Source organism: Martes martes (genome assembly GCF_963455335.1).
Source record: "Martes martes genome assembly, chromosome: 17".
In the NCBI taxonomy this organism is placed as follows: Eukaryota; Metazoa; Chordata; class Mammalia; order Carnivora; family Mustelidae; genus Martes; species Martes martes.
In genome coordinates, this window is record NC_137905.1 from 35,852,101 (window position 1) to 35,868,486 (window position 16,386).

Here is a 16,386-nt window from a genome sequence, read left to right on the forward strand (position 1 = left end):
CACTATTACAACTGAAGATAAGTTTCTGACAGGTGAAGGACTTGATCAAGGTAATACCACTAGTAATGGCGGAAACAAATCTAAATACTATGTTTTTTGATTCCCAGTTCAGTGCCTCTAATGCTAATACCCATTTCCAGGCATGGCTTGGTAGTGTTTCAGAAGTCATCCCAGATTATGTTCCAGTTCAATTTTGTCCTCGTTATTCACAGCAAACAAAAAACCAAGAGCTTGGACGAGAACAGCAGCGGTTCGTCCGGCCAGTAGGTGGCGCAAAGGCGCTGTTACCGGGTGAGAGGCGGCTGGAGAGGGCGGAGCTCGTTCGGAAATGGGGCAACGTACGCTTTCTTTTAATTGGCCTGAGCGCCTCGGCCCACCATCCAGTCAGAAGCGTCTGCGTCACCTTGTTCCCGAGCTAGGCGGCTGCCCGCGGAAATTTGAAATGGCTGACGGATTGCTGGCGGGTGGCGGGCTGGGGTCGCAGGCAATGACACCGCAGCCGGAGCGCACGGGCTGGGCGGTCGAGGAGGAGCCAGCGCCCCTGGAGAAAGGTGAGCACCCGTCTTGTCAGGCCGGAGGAGCCGCCTCCTAGCAGCCGACCGTGTCCGCGGTGGCTTGGGGCAGTCGGGACCCTCCGAGGGCGCCTGGGTCTTATAGGCCTTCCGGAGCGGCTGGCCAGGGTGGCGGCAGTGACTGTGAGAGGCACCGACCCCTTCTCAGAACGTCAAGGTCGGGAGGTACCCTGGGCATCTCCTCTTCTCGCCGCATCGGGCTTCAGCTTCCTTGACACTGAAAGGGGTTGGGCCCTCTCGGGAATTCCCAACTGGGTGGGCTTCCGGGGTTGTGTTTTTTTTTTTTTTTTTTTTTTTGCGCGTTCATCTGTGGAGAGACGTCTCCTCTTTTTCATCTCAATCTCAGAGGAGGTCATGAATCCTTTCCCAAAAGAGAAGATAGTAAACTCTTGGCCTCAGTAGCTGCCCTGAGCACTGACGGTAGCTGACACGCCCAAAGTTAAGGGAGCCAGGGTGGGGCAGAGTCTAAAAATAGAGCCCAAGTGTAATTTTCAGTGCTGTGTACCTCTTTATGGAGATAACGTTATGATTTTCTTTCTTGATATTTTAAGCTGTTCAGACTTTTCCTTTAACATTTTCAGTTGGATTATGTAGTGGAAAGAGTCCTGGCAAAGGGAGAAAACACATGTGATTTAATTCCACTGCTGATCCCTCTTGTGAACCGGCAAAAATCACTTGGCCTCAGTTTTCCTATCTGGAAAACAGAGCCAGTGGTCCTACAGAATGGTGAAGATGAATTGAAATAATGTGTGAAAAGTAGTACTTTCAAAGTGGCTGTAAAGAATTGTGGCAAAGTAAGGTAGTCTTTGCTTTTTTATATTGTGTTAAAATACACATAAAGTTTACCATCTTATACCATCTTAATCATTTTTAACTGTATAGTTCAGTGATGTTTAATATATTCACACTGTTGTGCAGCTATCACCACCATCCATCCGCATAACTCGTCTTCTTGTAAATTGAAACTCTGTACCCATTAGACAATAACTCCCCATCCTCCCCTCTCTCAGCCCCTGGCTACCAGCATTGTACTTTCTGTCTCTATGACTTTGACTACTGTGAGTACCTCATGTCAATGAATTCTAGAGTATTTGTCATACAGACATGTCTTCATGTCCTCAGGGTTCATCCATGGTGTAGCAGGTGTCAGCATTTCCTTCCTTTTTAAGGTTGAAAAATATTCCTTTGTATATAGATATCACCTTTTGCTTATCCATTCAACCATTGATGGACGCTTGGGTTGCTCCCACGTTTTAGCCAGTGCGAATAATGCTGTTATGAACATGGGCGTAGAAATATGTTTTGGAGATCCTGCTTTCAGTTCTTTTGGATATATACTCAGAAGTGGAATTGCTGGGTCTTATGGTAATTCTATTTTTAAATTTTTGAGGGACCACCATACTATTCTCCATAACCCTGTACCATTTTCGTTGCCTACAACAGTGTATAAGAGTCCCTATTTATCCACATCCTCACCAACACTTGTTTCCTTGATAGTTTTTCTTATTGTCTTTTTTAAAAAATTTTATTTATTTATTTGACAGACAGAGATCACAAGTAGGCAGAGAGGCAGGCAGAGAGAGGAGGAAGCAGGCTCCCTGCTGAGCAGAGAGCCCGATGCGGGGCTCCATCCCAGGACCCTGAGATCATGACCCGAGCCGAAGGCAGAGATTTTAATCCACTGAGCCACCCAGGCGCCCCTTCTTATTGTTTTTTGATAAAAGCTATCCTAATGGGTGGGAAGGGAAGGCATTATTTCTTTAATAAACATGTATATATACTATTTGATGGGTAAGTGATTGACAGATAATTTATTGAATTAATGAATTGAAACAGGCATGCTGTCTTCATCTTCACTTTATAGGAGAGGAAGCTGAGGCACAGAGAGATTGCCACACAGCTAGTGAGGTATTGATGTTTTCTGAGGCTCATGTGCTTTGGCATGTGAGCAGTAGACTTGAGTACACTGTGGGTCATTTGTGGGATCAAGTAGTTCTGGTGGCCTGAATAGAGGCAAAGAAGTTGAAGGAAGGAGAAAATATGAGGAGCAGGGGGTAGTGGGGTGGGGTGTGGTGGAGAGAAAGATTGCTGTTAATAACAGTCTCAGATATCCTCCCTGAAACAACCTATGGAAACTATTTTGCCAGCTTAAATGTTACCCTCAGCATTGTTTATTTAGTAGTTGTTGTGTCTATTAAAAACATCATATTATACAGAATTAGATATGCCACTGATCAAATCATGCCTTATGAAACATAGTTACATACTGCCCAAACCTAATGTGATTAGCATTTTCTAATCCTTTCTTTAGACACAGTCACTGAAATTGGTGAGGAGGAACCTTTAGTAAAGTACCTTTAGAGAAGTAAACCTTATGCATTATTAAGCATCTCTCATCCCTGTTTATTGAGGGACCATTGACAGACTGATATTGCAGAAAATAAAGGGCGGCTTCAGCTCATTTGTGAAGGAATATAGGAAACTAGCTCCTAACTTTAATGCAGCTTTATGGAATTGTTTTGGGGAAAAAAATAACTATAAGCTATTTGACCATTGTAAGTTGGTAGCTATAGTAAGAATCATAACTTTATCCTTTGAAGGAGATTTTTAGTGATTGCCAGTGAATCAAAAAACCCTTTTTCTCTGCCTTCCTGAAAAACATCACAAAACAACAAAGACTTAACCTGTGAAAGATTTTAAGTTCTTATTGTTTCAAAGTAGAACTTGGATTTTGAGATATTTTCAAGTTTGGAAAACTGATTTCTTCTGACGATGATAAAGGTAAATAAAGCATCACACCCAAATCCTTATTTGTATTTTGTTTAGAATTTCTAAGCAAGGATATGAAATTAGAAGCAGTCTGTAAGCACTAGAAGTGTCTGGGATAGTTAAGCCTGCTTATTTTTGTTCTTTTAGCTCTGTTCCAAGATGAAGATTCATGCAGTGATTGCAGCAATCATGATAAGCCAGGTTCTAGTTTACCAAGTTTTGTGCCTGAAGGAAAGACTCATTTTCCAGAAATATTCCAGACAAGTCAACTTTTGTTCTATGAGCGATTCAGAGCTTATCAAGATTACATTTTAGGTGAGTAGGTTTTTTTTTTTGGTTGTTGTTGTTTGTTTTTTGTTTTGCTGCTTTTAATCTTTTCAGTTTACAAGTAGATTTCAGTCTCCAGATTGCCAGTTAGTTCTGAGAAAATGGATTTACTAACTTTTCTCTGCTTTATTCAGTCTCAATTCTTATTGTGTTTAATTTGTTTGTAGCTGACTGCAAGGCCTCTGAAGTAAGAGAATTCACAGCTGAGTTCTTGGAGAAGGTCCTTGAACCATCTGGATGGCGGGCAGTCTGGCACACTAATGTGTTTGAGGTGCTGGTTGAGGTAAATTTAATTCTGTTGTTAAGACATTTGTCTCTAGCTAAAAGCACTTTCCTTCAGACTGTTAGAGCCAAAGTGCTTATTTTTAATTAAAGTTTATGAGCTGATTGAAAATAGCATGTTTTTCACATCTAATTGTCATGGTGTATGGAGTGTTCCGCAAATTTTAAAGGCAGCCAAGGAGGAGCTACTCGGGAATTGAGGTGGTTAAAGTTCCAGTGTCCTTTGACAAAGGGGAATGGATTATAAACCTATGAAGTGGAGGAGGTATTTGAGACCATTTAAAAAATAAAGAGGCCTCATTATGAAGTCAACGGAGTTTCAATTAATTTTTTACCTTCTTAGTTGTAGCCCATTAAGTAGCTCAAACCAAACAGGCATTTTAAAACTGGCCTATTTTTTGCCTAACAAATTTGTAGATATGTGGTTAATCTCTTGATAATGTGTCCCATTGTCAAAAGTAAAAACGATCTTATTTTTCAACTGACTGGGCCTTTTACACTAAATTTGCACTCTAATTACAGCTGTGAATTTTTCTCAGTGTTTGTTAACTGGACCACAGAAAACCCTGTTAACCTAAAATGTTAAACCAGGGAGTGAGAATACAAGTTGTTGCTGCAGCTCTTTGAGAAAATAACATCATTTACTGCAGTGATTATGGATGAGGCAGTGGGTTGCAGCTGTTCCTGGTGACTTAAGTTTTGTATTATGTTAATATGTTTGGTGGCAGGAAAGGCCTATTAATTTGGTTATGATAGTGTTGTCATTGGCCGTGTCCTCCATACATGTCCAACCCTCAACCTCCACCCTGATCCACTCTCCCAAAGTTGTCAAAGTCATTTTTTTTAAAATATTTTATTTATTTATTTGACACAGAGAGAGAGATCACAAGTAGGCAGAGAGGCAGGCAGAGAGAGAGGGGGAAGCAGGCTCTCCGCTGAGCAGACAGCCCCATGTGGGACTTGATCCCAGGACCCTGAGATCATGACCTGAGCCGAAGGCAGAGGCTTAACCCACTGAGCCACCCAGCCAACCCCAAAGTCATTGTTTTAAAAGAGAAATGTGTAAAAAAAAAAAAAAGAAAAAGAAAAAGAATGTGTCATTCTTCTGCTTAAAATCACTAATTCATTGCATTTACCAAAGCCATGGTGTTGGCTTTGTGGCTTTTCATTGTCTAGAGAATAAAAAATCCAAGCTCCTTCCAATGCCGTTTCTGTCTTGATCTCTTTGCCCTTTTCTCTGGCTTCATCTCCTGCTGCCCCTCCCCCGCCCATTTCTTTCCTTTGGTTCCAGCAAAAAATGCTGCCTGTCTGCTGCTCCAGCAGCCAAGCTTTTCTCTGCCACAGGGCCTTTTTACCTTCCTGCTCTTCAGATGGCTGCTTTCCTTTAGCCTGTACATCACAGCTAAGAAGTGACTCTGACCATTCCAGCAAAACCAGACCACCATCCCTGTTTGTTATACTTTGTCACATGCTCATCACCATCTTGTTTGTTTGTCTCAATTACAGTGTAAGCTCCATTTGGGTAAGAGCCAGGCCTTTCTTGTTTATTTTCTATATTATGGAGGAAGGTTCCCTCTTCCCATTGCCTGCATAATAAAATCAGGCTATTAGTAGTGTTTTGTATGTATCTTAATTTTGATTTCCATGTAAGTCACATTATTTTAAATTTCAGGTCACAGATGTGGACTTTGCAGCCTTGAAGGCAGTGGTGAGGCTTGCAGACCCATACCTCTGTGAATCTCAAGTGAGCTCTTTTACCTTGGAATGTATGAATGAGCTCCTCGATCTGAAGGAACATCGGTTGCCCCTGCAGGAGCTGTGGGTGGTGTTTGATGATTCTGGAATATTTGACCAGACAGCCCTTGCAATTGAGCATGTCAGGTAGGAAGAGAGGAGAGTTGATAAAAATAACCTTGTCGCCAGAAACTATGGATGAAATACAGTAATTCTAGTCTGTGTTATATACCCAGATTTAAAACTCATACTGTAAATATGGTCATTGCAGTATTTTAAAATATTCAAAGATAGGGGAATCTTTTTTAAATTAAAAAGATTTAAAAAGCATTTAAAATTTTCATTTGAGATAATTTCAGACTTACAGAAAAGTTGAAAAAAAATACAAAGAATTCCTGTATGGCTTTCATTCAGTATCCCCAAATGTTAACAAAAGATAGGAGATTCTTTGTTTGATTTGCATATGTTTAGAAACCCTTAAAAGTTCTGGATGCTAAGGCTTATGGTTGATGCACTTGAATATGAGGAAAGAAGAGAAAGTGAAGGAGGTGGTACACCATGTCTTGTGCACTGATAAGACATATATATATTTTTTTTCCGGGACGCCGGGGTGGCTCAGTTGGTTAAGCCTCTGCCTTCGGCTCAGGTCACGATCCCAGCATCCTGGGATTGAGTCCCGCATCGGGCTCCTTGCTCGGTGGGGAGCCTGCTTCTCCCTCTGCCTCTGCTGCCACTCTGCCTGCCTGTGCTCACACTCTCTCTCTCTCTCTGGCAAATAAAAAAATATATATATTTTTTCTTTTTTTTTAAGATTTTAAAAAAAATTTATTTATTTTACAGACAGAGATCACAAGTAGGCAGAGAGGCTGGCAGAGAGGGAGGAGGAAGCAGGATCCCCACTGAGCAGAGAGCCCGATGTGGGGCTCGATCCCAGGACCCTGAGATCAGGGCCTGAGCTGAAGGCAGAGGCTTTAACCCACAGAGCCACCCAGGCGCCCCTATTTTTCAAGAATGTATCTGGCCAAAGAAGGTTTCTTCTTAGGTCATTTCCAGGATCCTTAGGGGATATGTTCATGCCTTTCAACCTTTTTTGGCATACTTGATTTCCACTTGAACATGTGCTCTTCTTGTCCTTTCAGTGAGGAGGAAAGCTCCTACCTGGATTAAGTGGTATACTTTTTTTTAAAATTTTAATTACAGTATAGGTAATATACAGTGTTATACTAGTTCCAGGTGTACAATATAGTGATTCAGCAGTTCCATACATCACCCTGTGTTCATCAAGGGAGCACTCCTTAGCTCTCATCACCTATTTCACCCATCCCCCCAGTCACCTCCTCTTTGATAACGATCATCAGATAGATCTTTTGTTATGTAGTTCCTGATACCGGTACTTCTTGTGGATCTTCTGTGTTATAAGTATATTCACTAAGGAAGGCTGACTTTTGTCTATTTAAAAATGGACTTCTATTTCTCTAGGAACTGGGAGACTGGATAATATAATGATCATGTTCATAGTGTGGCATAGTGTCTTGTAGTTTTCAGTTTTTGTACCATTAGTGAGTTAACCTGGTTTTGCTGAGCTTAATTTGAATGCTCTACAAAGAAGCAGGTTATCTCAGGCCCTGCTTCCAAGATCTTAAGGAAAATTTCTAATTGTACCCAAGAAATTTTAACCCTATATGTTCAGCATTAGGCCTAGCAATATAAATCTAAAGAACTGGCCTCTGTCCAGAACCAATATAATTAATTCTCTTATGTTTCTCTCACTTGAAAAAAATCTGTCAATTGAAGCATTTGAAAGTAAAGGGATAATTGATGAGTTTAGGAAATTAAGAATCAGGGAGCTAATCTCTAGGGGTACTGAAGTTGGTAGAAGACTAGTATTTAGAATTAGTAATGGTATTATTTGAAGGTGAGCCTGGCACATTTATTCTTCATTTTGAGGGCTCAGATTCTGGTTAATGCCCAGAAAAGTTCAAATTATGCAGGTTCTCATTTGTTTACTCAATGAATATTCACGTGCTGGGTCCTGAGTTTAGGGGTAGATGTGACTGGAGCATGAAGCTGACACAATCACCATCACCAGGAGCTGTCAATCTAGAGGTGGGAGATGAATCCTAATCACACAAAAGTGTATATGTGATTGGAAACTGCAATGAGTGCAGTGAAGAGGTAGAGTGTCCTAAGGCTAGGTTAGGTGGCAATTACATGGTTGTCTCTTGAGGAAATGGCATTTGAACTTGGATCTGAAGTATTGGCTAGGTGAAAGGGGCTGTGGCAGGGGTAGGGAGGGAACAGGTTCAGGAGCTGAGTGAATTTAAGGTGCTGAAAGGCCAGTGTGGCTGGAACAGACAGTAATGGAGGAGGCTTAGGAAACCAGCTTAGAGGTTGTCAAGAGTCAGAAGATGCAGGGCTTTGCCAGCTGGTTAGTCATTTTTGTCTTTAAGAGCACTGGCGAAGCACCAAAAGGTTTTTATTCAAAGGTGAATAGGATCAGCTTTGTATTTTGGAAAACAAATGCAGGGAGATGGACTAGGAAGACCAGGTTAGGGACAAGAGAGTGGACTAGAGTGGGATATGGAGAGGACACATGGAGGCTTCCTGAGAAGGTAGGATGGCTGGGACTTGGTGGTAGGGTAGAGCTGGGGGATGCGGAGATAATGAGTGGATATGGCAGAAGTCAAGGTTTCTGTCTTGAGGGAATAAACACCAGAAGAGGTGCAGATGTGAATGATGTATGAATGTCCAGTACAGTACTGGTGAGTTTACTACTTGAGAGGGTCTTAAAATGTAAGTATAAGATCACCAGGTGGAGAAGGTGGACAGCCTGCCAGCATTTCGCATGGAGGCTTGAAAGAGCTTCTGAAATGGGAGTTTGCATAAAAGAGGTCTGAGGTTAAGAGAGGTGCTCTAGAGCCAGATTGTGAACCCATGGAATACCTCCATGCTCAGGGTTTTGAACTTCATTCTGAGGGTAGGAACCAGCAGTGTTTTTTTATTGAGTAAAGGCATGCCCAGTTTCCTTTTTTTTTTTTTTTCTTTAAGATGACTCTAGAGGGGGCGCCTGGGTGGCTCAGTCTTTTAAGCCTCTGCCTTCGGTCCAAGGCCAGGGTCCTAATATGGACCCCTGCATCAGGCCCTCTGATTGGCTGGGAGTCTGCTCCTCCCTTCCCCTGCTCTCTCTCTCTCTCTCTTCCTCTCAAAAAAAAAAAAAAAAATCTTAAAAAATAAAAACCAAACAATAACAAAAAAAGATGACTCTAGAGGATGAAGAGACTGGCAGTCTAATCTATAAAGATTAAGAGATGGCTTCATTTTCGTTGCTTCTTTTCACAGCAGAACTTCCTGGCAGAGTTCTGTATAGTCTCAGTCTGCACTTCGTGGCATTTCAGTAATGCTTCTGCCCCACAGAACCACTGAAATTGTGCTTGAGGTCATCAAAGTCCTCCTTGTTCTCCTTCCCCATCATCTCTTCTCTGATCTTATCTTGCTTTCCCTCTTGGTCACATTCTAGTTATTTGGTCATTCCCATCTTCTTAACACACTCTCCTCCCATCTTCTTAGTCATCTTGGCTCTTGCTCAAAACTTTAAAATGTTGGAGTTACCCAGGGATCCATCCTAGGCTAGCTACCCTTCCCTGTATTCAATCAGCCTGGGAAGCACATTAGAATCACCTGGGAATTGTTTTTTATAAGAGTATTCCAACTAATACATGAGAAAAGAATGCTAGGATCAGAATATCAATATTTTACAACCTGTAATAAATAAAGTTTCTAGGCAATGATCATGATTGGCTGCTACAACCATTGGTTGAAAATTCATAGGGAACTTTATAGTGGATGGATCAGGCTGACAAAACTGAATCCAATGGTTTCTTAACCTCATCATCAGAAGAGATGACCAGGTGTCATATACTTCCTAATGGAAGTACATTGTGTCTCCTTTTAAGTATCCTTGCCCCCCCCAAAAAAAAATCTTTTCTAAAGCTTATCAAGTCTTTAGATCTTACTATCTGTTTACCAGAAATGAAAGAAACAGAAGAACATGTTAGATGACCCCATGAAGATGCAATCAATAAAATTCAGAGTGTGGAAAACTTAAATAAATTGCAAGGAGGAAAGGAGGGAAGGATAATTTATAGAATAAAAGTGATTTAGTTAAGTGCAGTGGCTGACCCTTGTTTGGATCCTTATTTGAACAAGCCAACGATAAAACAACAGCAACAATAGCAGAAGAGACAAACAGGGAAAATTCAACACTAACTGGATATTTGGATATTAAAGAATTTTAACTTTTTCTTGATATAAAGATTTATTTTAGAGCTACATACTAAAATTTGTGAATGATATTATATGTTTGACATTTGCTTTAAAGTAATCCAGTGTCAGTATGGTGGGGGTGGGGAGCAAAGAAGTGAGTGGGTAAGGTAGAGATGAAATAAGATCGCCTATGCGTTGATCATTGTTGAAGCTGGGTGATGCATACATGGTATTCATGATACTATTTGCTCTTCTATATGTTTGAAATTTTCCATAATAAAAATTTGTTAATTATTTGGATAGGTTTAAAAAAATTAGATTCTTTATCTACCTCCCATCCTCCCCAAATATTCTGATTTATTGGTCTGGAATAGGTTTGGGAACCAATTTTTAAAATCTTCCAAGACGGCTCTAACATGTAGCTGTGTTTGAGAACTGCTGCCTTCTATTATTTTCCTAATGATCTCATCTGTTGCTTTAATACCATCAGTAAGCTGACAACTCCCAGATTTATATCTTTAGCCCTGACCTTTCCCTTGGACTCTGGGTTTGTTATATTCATCTTTACTCTTGACATCATCCACTTGGAGGACAGATAGGCATCTCAATTCAAACATGGAGAAAACAACTCTGTTTTTAACCTAAACCTGTTTCTCTCCAAGTCTTTTCTGTCTTAACAAATGGCACTACCATCCACCCAATTATAGATGGTCAATAAAACTTTTCTCTTTTTTTGATTTTATTTATTTAGAGCATGAGCTGGTGAGGGGAGGGACAGGGAGAGGGAGAAGCAGATGCCCCACTCAGTCGACCTGGGACTCGATCCCAGGACTCCAGGATCATGATCTGAGCTGAAGGCAGACATTCCACCAACTGAGCCACCCAGGCACCCCAATAAATAGTTCTAATTAAAGATCATAATGGAACCAGTATTATAGAAAAATTTCTTTGGCCAATCCATAGAAGTTCTATGACTCATGACTGAAATCTAGCATTTATGCAGCTTTCTCTATTGTAGCTGATATATTTGTTTTGATTTAGTCTTTAGCTTGCACCCCTCCAGAACCCTAACACTGAGCCAGTGATTAAATTTGAATGATTTGAATTTATATTTCAGGTTTTTCTATCAAAACATTTGGAGGAGCTGGGATGAAGAAGAGGAGGATGAGTATGATTATTTTGTCCGATGTGTTGAACCTCGATTGAGATTGTAAGTTAGTGACCTGTATGTGTTGGAAAAATAGCTGCCCTGGTTTAATTTTACCCATCTGGTGTATATATACTTCAGGGGCCCACACACAGAACAGGCCACCATACAAATAGTATAACCCATTAAAAAGTTATTAAATGAAACTTGTGCAAGTGCAGAGAAACCTAAATTTAGTTTATAAAGTGAGTAATAGAGTTCAGGGACACTGAAGTTAAAGAGCTAACTTGTATAAAATAAAACTCAGTTGAGCTGATGTGTTTAAAAAAAACTCCCTGTGTTAAATTCAAAGACAGTTGTTTGAAAAATAGTGAAATTAGTTGAATTATAGAAGACTTCTTTTGTTTTAATTTTTTAAAAGAGAACTTTAAAAAATATTTGGTTTTATTCTAAGTTCCTACAGTAAAACACACTAGGTTAAACTAACAGAATTATTTCAGGGTGTTTTGTCAAGTTCTTGTCCTTGAATCCTATTTGGCAAATGGATGAAAATATGAAACAGTTAATATTGGTGGTGCATAAAAATTTCCTAAATAGTGAAACACATTCTTTTTCTAATTTGTCATATTTTACTAGGGAAAAATGCTTACATTACAAAAAACCCTAGCCTAATGGTGCAACCCAAGTAGTTGTTTTGCACTGATTTTGTTAAATGTGGCATTCACAATTCCACTAGATGGTACTCTAAGACTAAGTAATTTTTCTTGTATTCATAAGTGGTAATTTAAAGGCAGTGCTGCTATAAGAATAAAATTAGAACTGGCACTCAAAAAATTTTTGTAGAAAGTAATTTTTTTTTTCCTGTGTGAAAGATGATTTGGTTACATAAGATAAGGCATAAGTAACCCATTACATTTTTGTGGAACCCAATTAGATTTAGTAAGTTTCTCTTGGTTTATATAGTAAATAAGAAGTAAAAAAAAAAAGCATGTGAAAAGTCTGGTTAATGGTTCTACCTGATTTAGAATTATGTATGATTTCTATTTAGCCTTTCCAATTTTTCCATTGTGCACTGCCTGTTTTCCCATAGTGTATTCAATAAAATGCCAGGATTTCAATAAGCTTGCATATTTTCTAGTTTTGGTATGCTTGGCCTTAGAAGGCAATGATTGGTTTTGATTGAAGTGAAATGTAATGGTAGGTGAATATTGTGTATCTAGCAAATTGATCTTGGAAAGGACTGTATTCTGATTTGACAGCTTTACATGTTCAAACAACAAGAAATGATTTACATACATACCTTGTACATCACAGGCAGATGGGAAAGCATAAGGGAGGAATTGTTTTCAGTTATGGAGAAGAAGCTACGGTGGTGGGGAAACTGAAATGTTATCAAATGTAGGCAGACTCTTTATAAAAGGTCCCTGGGCAAAGATAGGCGTACTATTATCAACAGGCAGGATTTAAAGGGAATCAAACCACATTGTCTTGATTTTGCACTGTGAGGTATATGTTTTTCCTTTTTAATTCAAAACGCTGTGCTTCAAAGCTGTGTCTGAGACACAGGTGTTGGTTCATTGCTTTTAGACACAAAGTATCACTTTAATGAAAAGAAATAAGCTGATTGGCATGGATATTGGAAATGCTAAGAAACTTTTTTAAAAATTTGAATCTTAATCTTCATAACTTAATAGACCTGATCAAGCAGTCAGTGGTTTGGTTCCCAATTTTTTGTTTGCAGAGTAGATTTTTAGAATATCTTTAAATGAGTATGGATTAACCAAAGCAGACAAAATCCATGCTTTTCAAGCTTCACCTAATTCATTTAGTTGAAAAGTGGAAAAAAATGATTTTTTATTCATTTTAAATACTGTTTGAATGTTAACTGTAATTTCATGTAAATTTGTTTAGGATGTAGTTCTGTTTTTTCCCCCCATCTTATTTAGAGCATGACTAAGTTGAAAAAACATCATCTAAGGCAATAGTTTTCAGCCTTGACTGAACATTAGAATTCCCAAGGAACTTTAAAAAAAAACCTCTCTACTTCTAGAGATCAATTTAATTGGTCTGAATGGGGACCTAAGCATTTGTATTTTAAAAGCTCCCCAGTGATTCTAATATGCAGTCAAGGTTGAAAAACTCTGGCCTCAGGCATAGCTAGTCAATAAACTTTTAACTGAGAAATGAAGCAATTATTTAAAACTATAGGTAATGACAAGAATATTGCAGTTTATTTTCAAATTCATTAATTTCACATCTGTTAACGTGATTGTACTACATTCATAAATTATTTTATTGCATCTAGAAATACTTTTTGTTCTATCTATATGTTTGAAAAGGTATATAAACTAATAATAAATTTTAAGTGCCAATAAGGTTGTCCAATACAAGGTTATTTTGTTTTAATCACTCTCTAGTTTAGTATTGGCAGCTTTATATATTTTTTTTCTGCGACTCTCAAAGGCTTACATTTTTGAAACATGCTGTAATAATCTTCCTAAGGGAATATTCAGCATAATTTTGTGTTGTAGTGCTTTAAATGTGAGGAAGGACTAAAGCCAATGCTTGAATCATTTTTAACTTTTGATCCTATAAATATGGTAATCTTCAAAATTATTATGAAACTATTAGGATACTTCCCTCCCCACCCTGCCCCACACTCCCAGATTGTCTGACATCTGCTTATTAAGATTTTGAATCTAATATATGAGAACATAATTTTTTATTAAATAATGATACAAATGGTAAAACATGAACTTTCAGTGTTTCTAAAGCACAAATCTAAGGACAAAACCCAACAACTCCCCAAAGCAAGAAACATTAGTGACTTTAACGAAGTGGTCCTTAAAACTTTAAATAGCTTCCACTTATAATGAGTGCTATTCAGAAAGACTTTACATGTACCTGAGTTATGTACGATAAAACGCTTTTCTTCCTGGTCTTTGAGGACTAAATGGGCTGTTTTAATGATAGGAAAATGTGTCAGAAAGGCAGTGGATTTCAATTTGCTTTTAAACTTTCAGGCATTATGATATCCTTGAAGACCGAGTTCCTTCAGGACTTGTTGTTGATTACCGCAATCTGTTGTCCCAATGTGAGGAGAGTTACAGGACATTTTTAAATCTGAGAAGCAGTTTGTCAAATTGTAACTCTGATTCCGAGCAGGAAAACATCTCCATGGTTGAAGGGTTAAAATTATATTCAGAGATCGAACAGCTGAAACAAAAGCTAAAACTCATTGAGAATCCTTTGTTGAGGTATGTGTGTCTTTGTTATTCCTAGTTAGTTGGCATCTTTTCTAACCAGCTATCTTACTAAGAACTGACAGGTCTGTTGGTTTCTCTAAGATATGTGTTCGGTTATCAGAAGAATTCGAATATCCAAGCAAAGGGCATTCGTCCAAATGGTCAGAAGGTCGTGCATGTGGTCTCCTCTACCATGATGACTGGTCTCCTGCAGTCTCTGCTCAGGGACAGGCTTTGTCAGGAGCCTTGTAACGAGGAAACAGAAATTCAGGTAAAAGGAGTTTTTTGCCTGAGGTGGCTTTTTTTCTTCAAATTCACTCCAGGGTTTTCCTGAATTCTATAAAGCATTTACAGGAGCTTACCAGAACTATTCTTTTGTGAAATGAGTAGTAGCAAGGGCCCTGCCTTTCATCAGCATTAGGAACTTACCAAGCATGTGTTGATCATGAGGAGATCCTTAAGTATGCAGTTTTGGCTCCCTTTATAAAGTGAAGCATGAGGGTACCTAGAGTGATATGTAGGTTGCCATTTTGGGGGTGTACATTCACAATCTGTTTTTGTTTTCTAGTTCCATAGTGATCCGTTGTCTGCTATAAATGCCTGCTATGAAGGTGATACTGTGATTGTTTGTCCTGGCCATTACATGGTACATGGTACATTCTCCATTGCTGATTCCGTTGAGCTGGAAGGTGAGTCTGGAATATCATGCAACCAAACTCTCTTGCATGATATGCTTGAGAAAACAGTAAGTCACTTGGAGCTTGCTGAAGCTCCAAGAATATGATTTAATCCATTTGATTTCAAATGAGTTGCCCTAAAATATTAAGAGTTTTGAAAGTATATGAGGGATTGACTCAATGTTTGAGCAACTTGAGGTATGATTATTTGTATGTGTTGGGAAAATAAGCATATAGAGAAAAAAGACCATTAGGAAGAAGCATATTTTCCAGATTGTAGGTGGTTTATGGAAAGGAAATCTCATTTCTAGAATAAAAATTTTTCCTAGCAATATTTTTTTAAAGTTTAGTGTTTTTATTAACTGCTTACTCTTATTTCTTGTATGTTATGGATATGTTGATGCATGGTTTTTTGTTTTTAAATTTAACATACTTTTGCATAGGTATAGGTCCAACTTGAAAGTGAACCAAAAATCTTTTATCTTATTCTTTTTTTTTTTTTTTAAAGATTTTATTTATTTATTTGACAGACAGAGATCACAAGTAGGCAGGGAGGCAGGCAGAGAGAGAGGAGGAATCAGGCTCTCCATGGAGCAGAGAGCCCGATGCGGGGCTCAATCCCAGGACTCTGGGATCATAACCCGAGCTGAAGGCAGAGGCTTTAACCCACTGAGCCACCCAGGCGCTCCATGATTCTTTATTTTTATTTTAAATCACTTTTAATTTTATTTTTCAAAGATTTATTTATTTGAGAGAGACTGTGAGAGAGAGTGAGCACCATCAGGAGGAGGGGCAGAGGGGGAAGAAGACTCCCTGCCCAGCAGGAACTCCATCCTGGGACTCCATCCTGGGACTCCGGGACAATGACCTGAACTGAAGGCAGATGCCCAACTGAGCCACCCAGGTGCCCTTATTAATTCTTTAAAAGCTTGCTGAGGGACTTTTAAAGGTGGTTTAGTCAGTTGAGCATTTGAATCTTGGTTTTGGCTCAGGTCATGATCTCAGGGTCTTGAAGCTATGGGCTTCACATTCTGCAGGGAGTCTGCTTCTCTCCCTCTCCCTCTGCCCTTCTCCAACTTGTGCTCTTGTGCTCTCTCTCCAGAGGGAAAACAAATTAAAAGCTTGCTGAATGTCAAATTCTACACTTCTGTATCTTGACCAAAGTGTACTTTTGAGAACATTTATGTTGAAAGATTCTATTAAAAATAACTTTTTAGCAGGCATCATTGTATTGTACATTTAGAGTGATTCCTAAATTTAGGTTACTTTACAATTGTTCATCTTGGTCCTGTGTATTTCCATAACGTGTCAAATTTAGATGCACCTGTTCAACTATTTACCAAAAGAGCTTCAAGTTAGCAATAAAGCTT

At 39.1% G+C, this 16,386-nt stretch overlaps 1 protein-coding gene across 1 annotated transcript in view; it reads left to right on the forward strand.

The window, feature by feature from the left end:
* The first annotated feature begins 415 nt into the window (after nucleotides 1–415).
* The window catches only part of SHCBP1 (SHC binding and spindle associated 1), a 29,234-nt gene continuing 13,263 nt past the window's right edge, over nucleotides 416–16,386 (forward strand). The window contains exons 1-8 of the mRNA XM_080829407.1: nucleotides 416–551; nucleotides 3,489–3,656; nucleotides 3,836–3,951; nucleotides 5,623–5,831; nucleotides 11,065–11,157; nucleotides 14,118–14,351; nucleotides 14,442–14,610; nucleotides 14,908–15,028. Coding sequence (XP_080685533.1) covers nucleotides 443–551; nucleotides 3,489–3,656; nucleotides 3,836–3,951; nucleotides 5,623–5,831; nucleotides 11,065–11,157; nucleotides 14,118–14,351; nucleotides 14,442–14,610; nucleotides 14,908–15,028 — 1,219 coding nt within the window. The 5' untranslated portion in view covers nucleotides 416–442. The remainder of the gene's footprint in view (nucleotides 552–3,488; nucleotides 3,657–3,835; nucleotides 3,952–5,622; nucleotides 5,832–11,064; nucleotides 11,158–14,117; nucleotides 14,352–14,441; nucleotides 14,611–14,907; nucleotides 15,029–16,386) is intronic.